This window comes from Rhodnius prolixus, unplaced genomic scaffold, assembly GCF_049639745.1.
Source record: "Rhodnius prolixus isolate KJV_2025 unplaced genomic scaffold, Rpr scaffold_3, whole genome shotgun sequence".
Taxonomy (NCBI): domain Eukaryota; kingdom Metazoa; phylum Arthropoda; class Insecta; order Hemiptera; family Reduviidae; genus Rhodnius; species Rhodnius prolixus.
Window position 1 is genome coordinate 34618908 of NW_027411603.1, and position 15657 is coordinate 34634564.

Sequence of the window (15657 nt, forward strand, 5' to 3'; positions counted from 1 at the left end):
CATTATCGTTAGAAAGTAAACCTTTTTCTCACCAGCCAAATAACTTTTATGTCTCTTTGGTGGTCCCTTATTAACCTCAAATCAAACCTAGAACTTAAACCATTTGCACCAGTTGGTGCAACTAGAAAATATGGCTCATGTTAACACAATAACAGGGTATACGTATTATCTAAATAATTTTAAAAAAAGTTGATCTAGATATTCTCAATTTTTCAGAATTGAATGTTATCTCGATCATCTGAGCTTAATAATAATACACATGTGCCAATTGCATATGTATTTGATATAATTAAAAATTTTATGTATTTGTGTAAATAATGAATTCTTAATTTGAAATTTCCAAATTCGAATTGTATTTTTTTTATTATTATAATTAGAAGAAAATAAGTATACAAAGATGGTATGTATTAGAAACTAATAAAGATATTTTAACTAATTGAAAATCTTTATAAAATTTTAGAGTTAACTTATTTACAAAAGTATTATGTAAAATACTAGTACATATATTGACCGATCTCTGTAATTGAATTTAAAAACTCTACATCATCATTATATTAAGTATCTAAAAAAGAAATGAGTCAATTTTAAAAAAAATTCACTTGCCATAATTTTATAAAAAAACACAATATTTGATTTAAATTAAGGACATCAGTTTTTTTAATCCAGAAAATAAATAGGAAATGCAAGTATCGATGAGTTAAAATCGAGTATTATTGCCACAAGTTTCACCACTAAATCTAGCTTTCTTATAAAAACAAGGGTAAATGTAAAGAATAGTTACCCGGAGGTGTGGCCTAATTCGAAGTGATTCTGATTCGCTGTTACTATATAACCCGCCATATTCAAATATAAATATAAAACTATTTCTTTATTTTATATTTACATTTAAATCTGGCGGGTTATATGGTAACAGCGAATCAGAATCACTTCGATTTATTTATTTAAGATTGATAATTTTATTTAAACCCCCCTTTATGTGGAGGCTTTGCCCCCACACCCTCTGATTTATTTATTTCTTAATGGGGGCTTCGCCCCCCACACCCCCCCTTTCCTAACCTACCTAATCACCCTCAATTTTTTAATTTGAGTCACAAGATTCATTACAATAATTACACAGAACAACACAAAAGAAACTTACCTTATTCTGTGGAGTCCTTTTCCTGAGGAGGGTATACTCGGCGGACTCCCTCCAGAAAATCCAAACCAACATCCATACAAAATTTTAAAACATTCATTACTCCATCCTCACTCACACTACATTCATGCTTTAATTTAAAAAAAAAAAACTGCAAATTTAAAACGCTCATAATCATAAAGTTACAAAAAAAAGGCACCTCAAGTCACAAACAGGGCACTCGCGGGAACTGATAATACATTAAAAAGGAAGCAGTTGCTATGCAGTAAGTGTACTGCGCATGCGCGCGAAACAAGAGCTAAGAAATTCAAACAAATTATATACAGTACATTGGCGGGAAGTAGTTTAAAAACTCAACGGTAAGTGTGCTGTACTGCGCATGCCCTAAAAATAATCAGGCCACACCTCCGGGTAACTATTCTTTACATTAGCCGAAATTAGATTAAAACATTTAAATCAAGCGATACTAGAATATTATCATCTAAAGATAAATTAAAATATTTTGAATGGAGATTACGAGGTGTGGCTATTAAATAACGAGATTATTGCTATAAAAACATTTTATTTTAAATTTATACATATTTAGTTATTATCACCTTCAATATACACCCCTCCCCTATCACTCACAACGCTCCATGCGAATTTACCACTGTTCGAAACCGTGCTGGAAGTCTCTTTTCTGTGAGCTCCTGCATCGCGTGCCGCTTTTTCTTTCACAGCTTCAACGGACTAAAATCGTGTTCCTTTTAATGCCGATTTGACTTTGGGGAACAGATAAAAGTCACAAGGGGACCAGGACAGGCGAATAAGGCGGATGAGGCCTAAAAATGGGTTGTTGTACTTGGCTAGAAACGTCTTGTGACAGACAATGCAGTGTGAGCTGGCGCGTTGTCTTGATGGAGAACCCTGTGACTTGTTCTTCCACAAATCGGGTCGTTTTTTTTCCTTACTCTTTCACGGAGTTGAGCAAGCACCTCCACGGTAGTAATGTTGATTAATTATAATATATTTTCATCCGTTTTGGACGTGGAAGGGCGGACCCGGGCGGTCATCATCTCCGACATCTTCTCGGCCATCTTGGAAATGCTTGAACCACACAAAAACTCGCGCACGTGATTAACATTCATCGTCATCAACTTCTCTTAATAAAAGATCAGTTTCAGTAGCAGTTTTGCCAAGTTTCATGTGAAATTTCACGACAATGTGTAGTATCATGTTTTCGGCAAAACGAAACTAACACCTCTTACACAAACGACGTCTTCCGGTTAGACAGATTTTCTCTACAAACACGTGAGACGCTGCACTCGAAAGAGAAGGCTTTACGCTGCACAGCTGTCGGTCGTTAGGATTTGGCGCATGCATAGTTCTTCTGTGGCAGCATCAGTCTCGTTATTTAATAGCCACACCTCGTATGGCTGGATTTACTTATAAATTATTGTAAGATTGCTACTAAATTTCGACAAAATGTATTAAAATTTAAAACAGTTAAAATTCTTATGGTTGATTCTTAATTTTTTGGTAAGCCTACAAATTTTTGATTTATTTTTCTTATTTAGAGTATCTAATAGGCTTTTCCTTTATTTATTCTTTTTGAATAAATTTTCGGTTAAAACATTATTGTTTTATTCGTATCTTATTGTACTGTTTTTGGATCTTTTCTATTGTATGCATTATTATTATTTTTAATTTATTATTATTATTACAAAATACTATCGCAACTGGAAAAAAATCAGCAACTTGGTAAATCTGTTTAGCGTTGAGATTATGGCCCCCCAAATCTTAAAGTTATTGTTCGACTTCTTGAATTTAACTAAGGCTCAGGCTTATTAGTCCATGATTAAAAACAAAGAAAGTCATATATCATTCCCTTTAACTAAATACGCTTCAATTACTTTAAAAATAAAAGAAAAAGATGTTGACAAGTGTGAAGCAAAAAGATGAATTTTAGTAAAACTATCATATTAACGGTTCCAACGTAATGGGTGTTCACCCAGCTATCAAGATGAAATAAACTAGATTTAACAATAGGTCTATAGATGATTGGAAGGGTTGAATAGAGTTGCTTTGGAATGGGTAGGGTCAAGGTTTCGAATTTCAATCTTATAACAAGCTTTTATGTTTAGGAGGGTGCTACGCGAGGAGGCTGATCCATTAATCAGCTATAATTGGAAACGAGTTGACCCAACACATTTTACCATCTCACCGCTATTAAATATGTTAATTTATGTAAAGTTGGTTAACCTGTAGCCAATTGTAAGACCATGGTTTGTGCTTCCTTCATTAAGAAATCCCCACTGGTTGACCAAAAACATTTAGATCTCTCCATTCTAATCAAGATACGTTTAATTTCCCGGACATATTTATTTATTTTATTGTGATAAACTTATCACTAACATTTTTGTTTTTTGTTTTTTTACAGCGTGAAGTGATTTCAATTAATCTAGGTCAGGCTGGCGTTCAACTGGGTACAGTGTGTTGGCAACTTTACTGTGTGGAACACGGTATTAACCCATGCGGATACCCAAAAGAGATACCACCGGGCGATTATGGTGATGTGCCAACTGACAATAATACCTTGCAAGAAGGTTTTCATACTTTTTTCATGGAATTGCCCAAAGGGAACTTTACGCCGAGAGCTTTATTTGTGGATCTAGAGCCAACTGTAATAGGTAATTGCACTTTATAGCGCTTGATTTGAAATGCATTATCGTTTAATATATAATCAGCGAGGGGCGGAAGGGGTGCATAATAAAGCTCCAAGGGTTCCCAACTTGATTCCCATATGACCCCTTAGAAGCCCCAAGGTGATTTCGGGGAGCCACAGAGAAATAGCTGGCAAATGAGGCGCCACGGTAGCCGAGCGGTTAGAGGCGAGACCTGCGAAGCTAATATGCATTGTGGTACTGGGTTCGATTCCCGATCTTGGCCTTGGATTTTATTTAATAGTTAATAAAAGAAATTTACAGTAAAGTATGTTTGCTAGTAGCCTCCGTCCACGACACCTAATTGGTAGTTGGACGTAAAGCCCGCCCGAAAAAATAGGGAAAGAAAATGAAATTGTTGATAAACTTTCAAAGGAAGCCACCAATAGTGGGGGAAATGGCTAATTATAAATTACCACACATTGATATCAAGTGTACAATTTGCAAAAGAGCACTACAAAAATGGCTGACAGTTTACAGTAATGGTGATAAAGGTAGATTCTATAAAACTATGGTAGATCAGTTACCTAGACAACCATGGTTTAAGGGAACTGTCACTAATAAATGGGTTGTTACGACAATAAGCAGGCTGAGAGCGAACCACGCGGTGTGCGGATCGTATCTTCAAAGGATCAACAAAAGGTCCTCTCTCCTCTTTGCGTAGATTGCAATGAGGAGGAGGATTTCAAGACAATATAATAATGATATGTCCACGTTATTTGGTAGAAAGGAAACGAATGTTTGACGACATATACAGGTATTTAGATGCACCATTTCGCTAGGAAGACATAATATTCTCCACCAACATCTATGAGCTTAAATCTGTAACAGAGCTAGCATAGGAAATATGAGTATATATAAAAGTTATAGCCGATTAGAATGAATGGAAGAAAATGATTAGAGAAGGATTACGGTGATTTTAATTTCGGTTAAGCTATAAGGATGGCAGGAATATAGAGTACTGATTCATCCATTAGTTGTAAGTTTGTATGTAAATAGTTGTATATAGTAGAGGGATGAATGTGTGAAGCGAATGTATTTATAAGTAAGAATGGAGAGTGAGTGATATTCTAGTGATTAGCACCTAGACGATGCTGGCTGTATGGCGAAAGCCAATGCCAAAAAAAAGAAAAAAAAATAGGGAATTACTTTAATCTTAAATGAAATAGAATCTTCCGAATGGGTTAGTTGCTAGTGAGGACATGGAAAATGTCGCCATTCAGCTGGTAGAACGGCAATGTGTTTTAATATATTTCTTACCTTAAAAATAACCTACTATTAATTTTTGCAAAATAAACCAATGGCTTTCTTGAATATTGTTACTGAACATGTGAAGTTTATTAAACTTAGGAAGAAAAATATTGTTACTCATTAATTTAAATTATAACTTTCGTAGCTGATATTTGGAGCCCTTTAGTTATTTTGAAGAAATAAAAGCAAATAAATTCGGAAGCTAAATTAACAGAATTGATGCAAAGGGAAGATCTAGGGCTAGCAAACAAATTTTAATGTGGGCAAAGAGAATTATCCCTTAGGACAAAGTGAGCGGCGAGCAAAGCGGCGATGATAGCGAAGAGCAAAGCGGCGAAAACAAACACTCTCTATAGATAGCGTTGCTCTATCTTCGCTTTGCTCGCCACTATGCGCGGTCCCATATGTTGACTTGTGTTTGATTTCGCCGCTTTGCTCTTCGCTATCATCGCCGCTCCACTATGTTTCCAGCCTAAGAGTAAATAGGGGAAGATTTTAGGGAAGAAAACGATACGGTGCCATAGTGCAAGTTATTCCAAACTGTTGCTCCCGTCTATTTCCAATAATTTTCTAGAAAAATCCAAATTGCCATGCAATCAAAGATGGATGGAATTAGGAGTCACTGTGCAGAAAAAGAAAAAGCCGCCAAAGAATCAACTCCCGGTAGGGCTAAGTAACTTTTCTCAGAAAGCCCTCATAAATGTCGAGAGGAGGAGGAGGACGCTTTTTTTACGAAGAGATTATCCCAAACTTCCGGATCCGCTTCCTTTCTAGGTGGGTTACCTGGACAGCCTGGATGGTCACCAGATATATTGGGCCAACGTACGAGTATGTTTTCACAAGGGAATTGTAGGAAATCTGTCACCTTGGAATGGTCAAACCTAATCTAAAGGCTCCCCAAAACCTGGGATTAGAGTATGATGATTACCAGGTTTCGGATGGTTGCATTACGGAACAACGATCGAAAACTTTGGGCCCAATTTGGAAAATCTGGATTATGGCTTTACGAGGAACACCAGAAAGATTACTCTAAAGACTCTGTCTATACCTAGAACTTGCTAGGAGAGCGTGATCCTGTCTTTCAGGGAAGCTATCCTTAGAACATCAGTAGTGTGTGGCTTTGATAGATAGTCTTCACGCTTCGTGGAGAACCTAGGCACTTACCAGAAGTCGAAAGTATAATAGAGGGAGAGGAATTGGCTACAGACCGTAGTTATTCTTTGCTGCTTCTTTCGACTCTCTTTCTCGAAGTATCAGGAGAACCTAGGTCGAAGTATCAGGGTTTCATTTCCTAGGTTGCTGCATGGCCTCAACTGGCACCAGCGGCGTAATTATATTATTTTAATCATTAAAAGTAAAATAACCTTTTTTTAAAAATGTCTTAATTGCAGATCAGATATCAATGGGACCATATAAAAAACTATATAATCCCTCAAATATGATAACCGGTAAAGAAGATGCTGCTAACAACTATGCACGTGGTTACTTCTCACCCGGTATGGAATTGCAGGAACAGATAGCCGATCCCATACGTAAATCTGTGGAAGCTTGCGATGGACTTCAAGGTTTTATATTTTTCCATTCATTCGGCGGTGGTACTGGTTCTGGATTGCACGCTGCTCTTTTGGAGAGAATATGTGAGGAGTACACAAAGAAGAAAAGCAAGTTGGAAATTGCTATTTTCCCGTCAATGAAGGTTAGCTTTTAAATGTTTGTTTTTCTTTAAAACTGAAGAAAAAAAAGACATTAGATTAATTTGTTCAACACTTTTTTTACTCATTCAATTCCAATGTAAGCACCCGGCTTCTAGTAAAGTTAGCTGAGACACGTAAACGTTTTTTAAAATGATAATGCTGGTACAAAATCAAGACTGTCTTCAATTAAAACTCCTCTTGTAAATATTTTCTTTTTGCGTTTATTTGTGCTACAATCAGCACGTTAGTAACAATAACAGAGTATCAAATGAAGCAAACGAGTGGAGATGTTACCCAGTGGTAACACTCCAAAACAATAAGACTATTAGTCACTCTCTTCACTGGAGAGGAGATCACGAGGCCACTGTCTTTTAAGACGTCTTGTTCGGGTTATCAGGAAGTTCTTGAAGAAAGATTTTGTGTTAGAGGATTTATATGAGATTGCAGGTTAAAGTGAAGTTTTCTGTATCGTGTTTCAGCGACTTGTGCGATAAAAGGAATGTTAAGGTCAGTGTGTATAGTCAGGTTGGAGACATAAAATGGAGCTTTTACAATAGTTCGTAGTATTTTAGATTGAAGCGATTGAATCCTTTGGAGATTAGAGCGTTTGGTTGAATCCCACAGCTCTATTCCATACGCCCAGATGGGTTTCAAAATATTTAAAAGTATAAATCAGTCTTTTGTTGGCCAGAGAGAGTTTTGATCTATCGTCTAAAAGTCTTTTAAGTAGTCTATAGCCTATGCTTAGTTCTGTTCTTTTAAGTGTAGTGTAGGGGTATGTAAACATTAAAATTAAATTTCTTGCTGTATTACTGCAACTGCCTTTTTAATATCCATTATCTACCATTTTAAGAGTTAGCACACATATTCCGCTACTTTTAATAATAACTTAAATTAAATCAGTGGTTCCCAAACTTTGTTGACCCCTTTTTATAGTCAAAACTTGCCCACGGACCCCCAAGTGAACAAGCTACATAAATGCATAGTATAAAAATTACAAATTTAAAAAAACATTTTGTTGAAGAAGTATTTATGGAAATTATAACTTTTGTTTAAAATAAAATTAAAACTAATTAATAATTTCGACGAACGTGATGAGATGTTATGTGTGTATATATATTTATATCGGGCTTAATGTTTGTGAGTAGCAACCGCAAATCCCCACGAGTAATCTTTGGTTCAGGTCTGCATGAAGAGCCGTTAAGTGTTCGACAGTGAGCAAGCAAATCTTCATCTCTATTTTACAATTTCGAAAGTTTTGGAAACTGAGAACGTTCTCCTCTTCCCAAGTTTTTTGTTTTTACAAAAAACGTTTTGCAACAAACGGAGATATTACGCTTTTAGTTTTGATTAAATTTAATTGGTCACCTTGTTAGTCTCTAATTTCCATGATTGTAATGGTTTTTGAGGAGATGTTGGTTGTAGACGTTGATGGATAAATAACACTTTTAGTATCGGTATAAGATATTATATTTGTATGTGACTGACTGCCAAGGACTCTATACTTTACACTACAAGAACAGAACAGACTGACTGACGTGGCTAAACGATGTGTACAACTGAAGTGTAAGACTTTGAACCGAATTACCGAATTGAATATCCTCCTTTGACTTTTCACTCGTTTTTATATTCATTCCCGAGCCTCCCCTCTCTTTGTGCCAAGGGGGCTCTGTGTGCCAAGGGGGCTGTCTCTCTCTCTCTGGCTAGAGTGGATGAGTGGTGGGGTTTCACTACCCCTACGCTAGAGTGGATGAGTTGTGGGGGGTTCACTACCCCTACAATGATAATAAAAATGGATCATAGTTTTATTATTTTATGTTGAACCTTCCGCGGACCCCCTGACGTTGTTCAGGGACCCCCAAATCAATTTTAATTTTCCAAGGACCCCCTGAATGATACCTGGGACCCCGGGGGGTCCGTAGGGACCACTTTGGGAACCACTGAATTAAATATTGAAGTTGCTTCCGCACGTCGTTCGCCAAAGTATTTCTTCATCTCTTATCATTAATAAATTATTAATAATTTATTAATTATTATCATTATTAATAACGGCTACAAAAATCGTAGCCTCGACCTCGGTGCTCATCATGCGAGTCCAGAATCCATTCACTTATCTTAATACTCAGAAGCTTTAGATGTCTTTAGTTTAAACATAAAGTTAAATTAATCTATCACAGATTACATAAGCGAAAGAAATCTTAGAATTAGGATTTTAAAAACAAATTATGACTTCATTATTTCAATTAAAAAACTTTTCCAATTCAAAAAAACACACTTAAATTAAGTGATTTTCTGTTAGAATAAAAGACAATCAAATTTAAATTTTGCCTCGGAAATTGCTGCAAAATTTTGTCCCATTTTTTTTGTCCATAAAATTAATTTGGGAGTTAACAATTTTGTTTTATTTTCTATTTTTTTCTCAATTTTTTCAGCTGTCAACATCAGTAGTGGAACCGTACAACGCCGTATTGACTACGCACGCAACATTGGAAATCTCCGATTGTGTATTTTTATCTGACAATGAAGCTATGTATGATATATGTCAGGCAAGATTAGCAGTTGACAGTCCCACTTATATAAATTTAAACAGGATATTAGCACAGTCTGTTAGTTCTGTAACAGCGAGTCTACGATTTAAAGGAACACTGAATGCTGATTTTATTGACTTCCAAACGAATCTTGTACCTTATCCAAGGATCCATTTCCCGGTGATTAGCTATGCGCCGATTGTTGGTAGTGATAGTATTAACCATGAAACATTGTCCGTGGCAGATATGACGAGAACTTGCTTCAGTTCTGATAATAGATTTATTAAATTCAATCCAGACGTTGGTAAATATGTGTCCATATGTTTACTATACCGTGGCGACGTAGCCCCAAAAGATATTAATGCGGCAATAACAGCTGTAAAAGAGAAAAGACAATTGAAATTTGTTGATTGGTCGCCAACTGGTTTTAAGTTAGGCATGAATAATAGTTCACCAGCGGTAGTGCCAGACGATTGTTCAGCAGCCCCATCAAAAGCTGTCTGTATGCTTTGCAATACAACAGCCATTAAAGAACTATGGTCAAATTTAAATGTAAAATATAATTTAATGTTAAAAAAGAGGGCATTCTTTCATTGGTTCACCGGCGAAGGTTTAGCGGAATCAGAATTCTATGAGGCACAAGATAATCTGTTAACATTGGAAGAAGAGTATGTGAAATTAGAGCAGACACCTTAACAAACAGTAATTGGCCTTTCGTGATGTTTATCTCTTTGTACATTCGTCCTTGTTTGTGAAGCTGCATTTTGTATAGCTTTGTCCAATAAAGTATCCAATTTGTCTTGTTTTTTAATTATATTTATAATGTAGTGTTAAGCGCAATAATCAGAACACGGTACAGCCAGTGGAAAAGGGGATGGGAATAAAGAATTTGAGGAGTACACCAATATACTGGTCTTCTACCTAGCCAGGGGGGGACCCTCTTAGGCAAAGATTGCTTACATGTTAAACTACCACAGCCTCCGCTCCTACATCTTCTTCAGATATAACATTCTAGCTGGTGCTTTCCATCGGTGAGGACAGTTTGGAAGACTTCCTCATTCAGCTTGTCGAGATTCCACGCTGTAGGCGCTCAGTTATAGCGCCCTAATAATCAGCACTACTTTCTACACCTCTGTTGACTCTATCGGGCCCACCCCGCAAGCACTCCCAAGATAACCGGGGTGTCATAAGTTGGGGCTGGGTGGGTAATTGGACTTCTCGCTTGCAGGCTGATTGAAGGCTCCTCCAATTCCCCTCCTTTCTCCTCATCCACCGACCCGGTTTTAGTAACCGGCGGAGTACTTTTTAACTTGGCACTCCTCTGGAACGGGCTATCAGCCGCCGTCGAACACGCCGCCTAAGACACTCCTTCTCCACTCACACTCTTCTGCATCTTCCTCAGGAGTAGGGAACTCCCTCAAACATTTTCTACCGCTTTCAAACTAATTTTCTGATTTGTTCTTTTCATATTAATTTTTTAAAATCCTCACCTATCTCTCAAACTCCAGAAAAAGAAAGAAGGAAAGGAAGAGAAACAAAAAAGGTAAAGGAACCGGCCCAGCACCCAGTTCCCCAGCGACCAGTGGCCTCAAACAGGGCCCTCCCCACCCGCCACAGACGAGATTATGCCCCGGCTGGTGTGGCAGCTAGGTCGTCTTGGCCAGAGGAGTGCAAGAAACCCAGTTTTCCTGATGTACTCCTCTGGTGGCAGGCCCGCCGTGCAAGCGGGGCCGCACGAACGAGAAGCAGGCGCAAGCCGGAATTGGAAACAGGAAAATTGAAATGCATGGCACTGGAAAGAAAAATAGGAAATGTCAACAGACAGTTGCCTCTTTAGCCACCTGTTACGGCAAGCGGAAGGCACTGGTGTCCTATTCTAAACCGGAAACCCCATTGGTAAATAATTATAATAATAATAATAAAATAATAATAATAAAATAATAATAATAATAAAATAATAATAATAATAATAAAATAATAATAACAATAATAATAATCGCAGGGAAGGGATTAGCTATGAGGTTAGCATACTGGACTCCCACGCGGAGGTCCCGGGTTCGAATCCAGCTGCTGACCCTTAGATTTTCTCTTCCTAGGAGCTTCTTACAGCTCACTGTCCGGTGATGGACAGTGTTGTCTGTAACGAGAGAACACTGTCCGGAGGCCGGCAGTGCACTGAAAAAAGCTCCGGGCGCCAATAACCTTAGATGTTGAGGCGCCTTAAATCATTAAAAAAAAAAAAAATACAGTAACAATAACAATAATAAATAAAAACGAGTGTTGTGCGTATTTATAGAGGGCATCACGTTTACGCGGACTATTTCTCCGTATGTGTGCATCTTCTGTCTGACAGTCTATGTGAAATGTAGCCACCGTAAGTGAAAAACGAATTGCAAAAAGATCAAAACTATATATTTCGGTTAGAGGCTATTAATGGAGGCTTCAGTAAGGTCGAAGTCAATCAACCAGAAATTGTCAGGATTTTCCACAACATTGGTTATTGGTAACATTTTGCCCTTAAAATTATGGGCTATTTTGGGCAGAGAGGGTGGACAGATACTGCCATACCACCATTTATGTATTTTTAAATAAACAAATGCGGGACTAAATTTCCTAATTTAAAGAATATCGGCTGATCAGAAGTGCGAATTTGTGTTTTGAGTTTTTCTAAAAAACGGCTCCTACAATTTTATTGAAACATACGTGTAATTGCAAACTTATAAATTTCTCAAAAATACTAATCTAAGTTATTGCAAAAAAAAAAAAAATACAGTTATAAACAAGGATATCCCCCCTTTATTTAAAAATATAAACACAAAACAAAAATTGGGAATTGTATCTTTTATTGGAAACGAAGAAAACATTATCAATGCTGAATATTTTTCAACATTACGCTTTTTCGTGACAATTAATCCTTATACTACTGTCTTTTTCAAAATTTGATTACGGTTTTTTTAAGAAGGGGAATGATTAGATTCTTCTATTCACTGGAAGGAAAAATAGGAAAGGTCAACGGTCAGTTGTCCCTTTCTGCCGCTGGAGACACTAGCATCCTGTTCTAATACTAAAATTTCAAGGGTAAATAATAATAATAATAATATAAATATAAATAAATAATTATGTAAATAATAAATAAAAACGAGCGTTATTTGCGTATTTATAGAAAGCGTCACGCTTACGTGGCACCGTATCTGTGCATTGTACCGTCCTATCTCTTCTGTACTGATCAGAAGAATTACATTTGTTGGTGATATTCCGAGGGTTTTTGTAGAGAATTCATCACTTTACTCCATGGATTGTTCACCTCTTTTTTGAGATTTTCTCGAAAATGAATCCTGGGATTACCTGTAAACTTTGTAATTTACATTACATACATGCACATAAGTAGTAGTTACTACGATGGAGTAAGCTTCTCAGTAACCTTACTCAGTAATGTTTCATAAACTTTATAATGTTGGCGAAGAATTAAATACAAATCATCGTTTTTTTTTTTGGAGAAATTTTGTGAGATATGACCTTGGGAATACAAGAAAGGTCTTGTGAGTGGTCGTGACAGATTTTCTTTTCTTTTATTCGGGGAATAAAAGTTTTCCAAACATGAAAGCGCATTTTCTTCATTCTGGCGAACTAGAATATCCGGGAAAACTAAATTTTAGGAAATAGGAGAAGAATGGAAAACTAGCTGCAAAGTGAAAGTAGATAGAAAAGAGAGCATTTTTGATTTCTAATTCAATGAACCATAGAAGCTGTAATTTATTTTTGAACCAACGATGTCTTTGTTTAGCAGTACCATAAATTTTCAGTCTTATTAAATTTATTTTTTTAATTAATTATTATGTTAAATTAAGGCGTGATATATAATTCAATTCAATTCATTCCTAAAAATATTTTAAGAAATAAATAATATTTCAAATAACAGTGTCTTAATGTTCTTTAGTTTTATTAATAACAAATAGGTAATATCTGTTATCTTAGATTGGCAATTTATTATTAAAAACAATGATGAATATAAATATTTTAACATCTGATAAAATTAAATTAAATTAGATATAAGGTTTCAGCTGGTGCTGCTAGGCGTAGTATTCAAAATGTCAAAGCTTAATTGGAATTAACACAAAAGATTGGCAGTAAATATTGTATGTAATCAATACAATTAAGATTTATATCAAATTTTACAAGTAGTTCTGTTTATGGCTGCTGGCAATTTCACACTTAACTATTCAGATGATTTTGTTTTGTAAATATTTATTATAATACATTCTTTCATTTATTCTAGTATTTAATTAAAGTACGCACTTTTGTCTAGACAAAAGTTGAGCTAGCTTTTAATGAGTAAAATTTTTAATAACTAGTTTACCCTTATTTACACAATGTTATAAGCAAGAAGTAAATAGAATTATTATCGCTCTTAAAATATTAAATTAAAGCATGCAGATTGATTTATAAATAAATCAGGATAATAAAATCTAATTAAATTAAACATGTCTTCCATTCATTCTGACATTGTTCTAATCAATTAATGATTGTTTAATTATTGATTGATTTAATTATTGTTTAATTATTGATATTGTTTAATCAATTCAATGATGTTTTGAAGTGACCCAAATTATTGTATATTAAAATTAAATTTAGAATACTCTGTGCTAAATACCAATAGACGCATTTATTAATAATTATTTAGGTCGCAAATCAGTAGTTAGGCTGAAGCCCTCAATTTAAATTTCAAGCCATATATTGTTGGAGGAAATTATAATTGCTCGATGTGTGACCTTAGGGAAGCCGAGGATATTTTCCACTTCTTAGGCCGTTGTAGTATTCTTAAAAAGATAAGATTGAGGTTCTTTAATGCACAGTCCTTCTTAAGGACTCATTGAAGTCAAGTCCTCCGTTGAAGAGGAAATGCTGAGGTATTTGATAGGCGCAATTTGGGCGGTGTTGGCTGGCTTTATAAGAGACGCTCTAGCATATCGTTCCTTTTTGGTTAGCCACTTCAATTACTAATTTGTAGCTGCATTAATGATGATGTAAAATAAAGATATAATTTTATAGAGAAAAATTCTTTACTTTTTTATTATTTTAATTTTGTTGTTTAATTATTTACATTTTTGTTGTACAGTTTTCAGTTCAATGTAAAAAAAAAGAAAAAAATACATCCTTATTTGAAATTAGCACTCCTGACAGACAGCCAATGGCTATGTCAGCTATTACTTTTGTTAAATTCTTGCTTTGTATACTATCTATGTGTAAATAAAAAAAAGTTTATCTATCTATCTATCTATTTAATTATTATCTATATAACATTGTCAATAAAGTACTGGTATTTTATTCTTGAGTTCTCATTTTTACAAACAAATGTTGCGTGCGTGACAGTTGAAAGAAGGCAGTCCATGATTCATGCGAGAAGTTACATATCACTCCTTGCAAATTTTTAATCTCACAGGAAATAGATCGAAGAATCAGGGCTAGCTAACAGATGCTACTTTGGCCTGATTAAATACTTGAAGAAAACCAAAATCAGTCTTTTTACAAGATCATTATTTACCCACTTCTGACGAGTGCTTGGACGATTTCCAAAAGCTGATGTGAAAGATCTACTTGTTAGCTGTCCTTAAAAAAACAAAACAAAGCAAAAAACAGAGATCTGTGAGAAAAAGAACAAAATATAAAGATAGACATTGTACGAGTTACACGGAGAAGCGGACATCTTGTATACGATGAACCTGTCAAGGTTGAGCTGGGCTGGAGATGATATAGAGGAAGGTGGAGCGCCAAGGAATGTCCAAGATGGAGGAAATGTGTTCGGCAAGAAAAGTCGATGTCCTGAACTCAGGACGCTCGATGGCCGTGTACATTTCGTTATCTTTTTACGCGTGCGTAAATGGTGAGAAAAGAGCGGGACTCTTGCAGGATTAGGCTCATTAGGGAGACCAATGACGCTAAAACGTTTTTAAAAACATATCAAGTAAATTGTTCCTTTTCCCAAATATTTTATATCAAATCGTTATCTCTAATCCAATATATTATCTTTAGAGATCTTTTTATGATAAAGATCTTTTTTACTTTTATCTAAATATTTCCAGTTTTTCTTTAAAAAAATATCTGGTTTATAACTAGTTCCTTTGAAATTAAACATTTCTCTTTCCTTGTTTTTAAAGGAAATAGAAACTACTTTATATGTTAATTGTTTTCTTAAATAACGAATATAAATCTTGTTAGCGATAACAAGTATAAACTTCGGCAGTTACAAACTGCAGCGCTGCCAGTAGAAGATTGGAGAAAAAAAAGTTATTTATTTGCAGACGATTTCTTTGTACATCCATGTTCAGATGGTTATCTTTACTGACATC

General features: G+C 35.5%; 1 protein-coding gene across 1 annotated transcript; it reads left to right on the plus strand.

Annotated features, from left to right (window-relative positions):
- Window positions 1-260: 260 nt before the first annotated feature.
- Window positions 261-10115, plus strand: LOC141452601 (tubulin alpha-2 chain-like). Its single transcript, XM_074124910.1, has 4 exons — window positions 261-400; window positions 3555-3804; window positions 6480-6784; window positions 9215-10115. Exons 1-4 carry the CDS (start codon window positions 398-400, stop codon window positions 10004-10006), a joined length of 1350 nt encoding a protein of 449 aa, XP_073981011.1. The 5' UTR covers window positions 261-397; the 3' UTR covers window positions 10007-10115.
- Window positions 10116-15657: the final 5542 nt, after the last annotated feature.

Excerpts from the sequence above, each read along its gene's own strand:
- LOC141452601 (XM_074124910.1), top strand. Across the intron at positions 3,805-6,479 it reads TCTAGAGCCAACTGTAATAG|ATCAGATATCAATGGGACCA; the intron begins GTAATTGCACTT and ends TCTTAATTGCAG. Across the intron at positions 6,785-9,214 it reads CTATTTTCCCGTCAATGAAG|CTGTCAACATCAGTAGTGGA; the intron begins GTTAGCTTTTAA and ends CAATTTTTTCAG.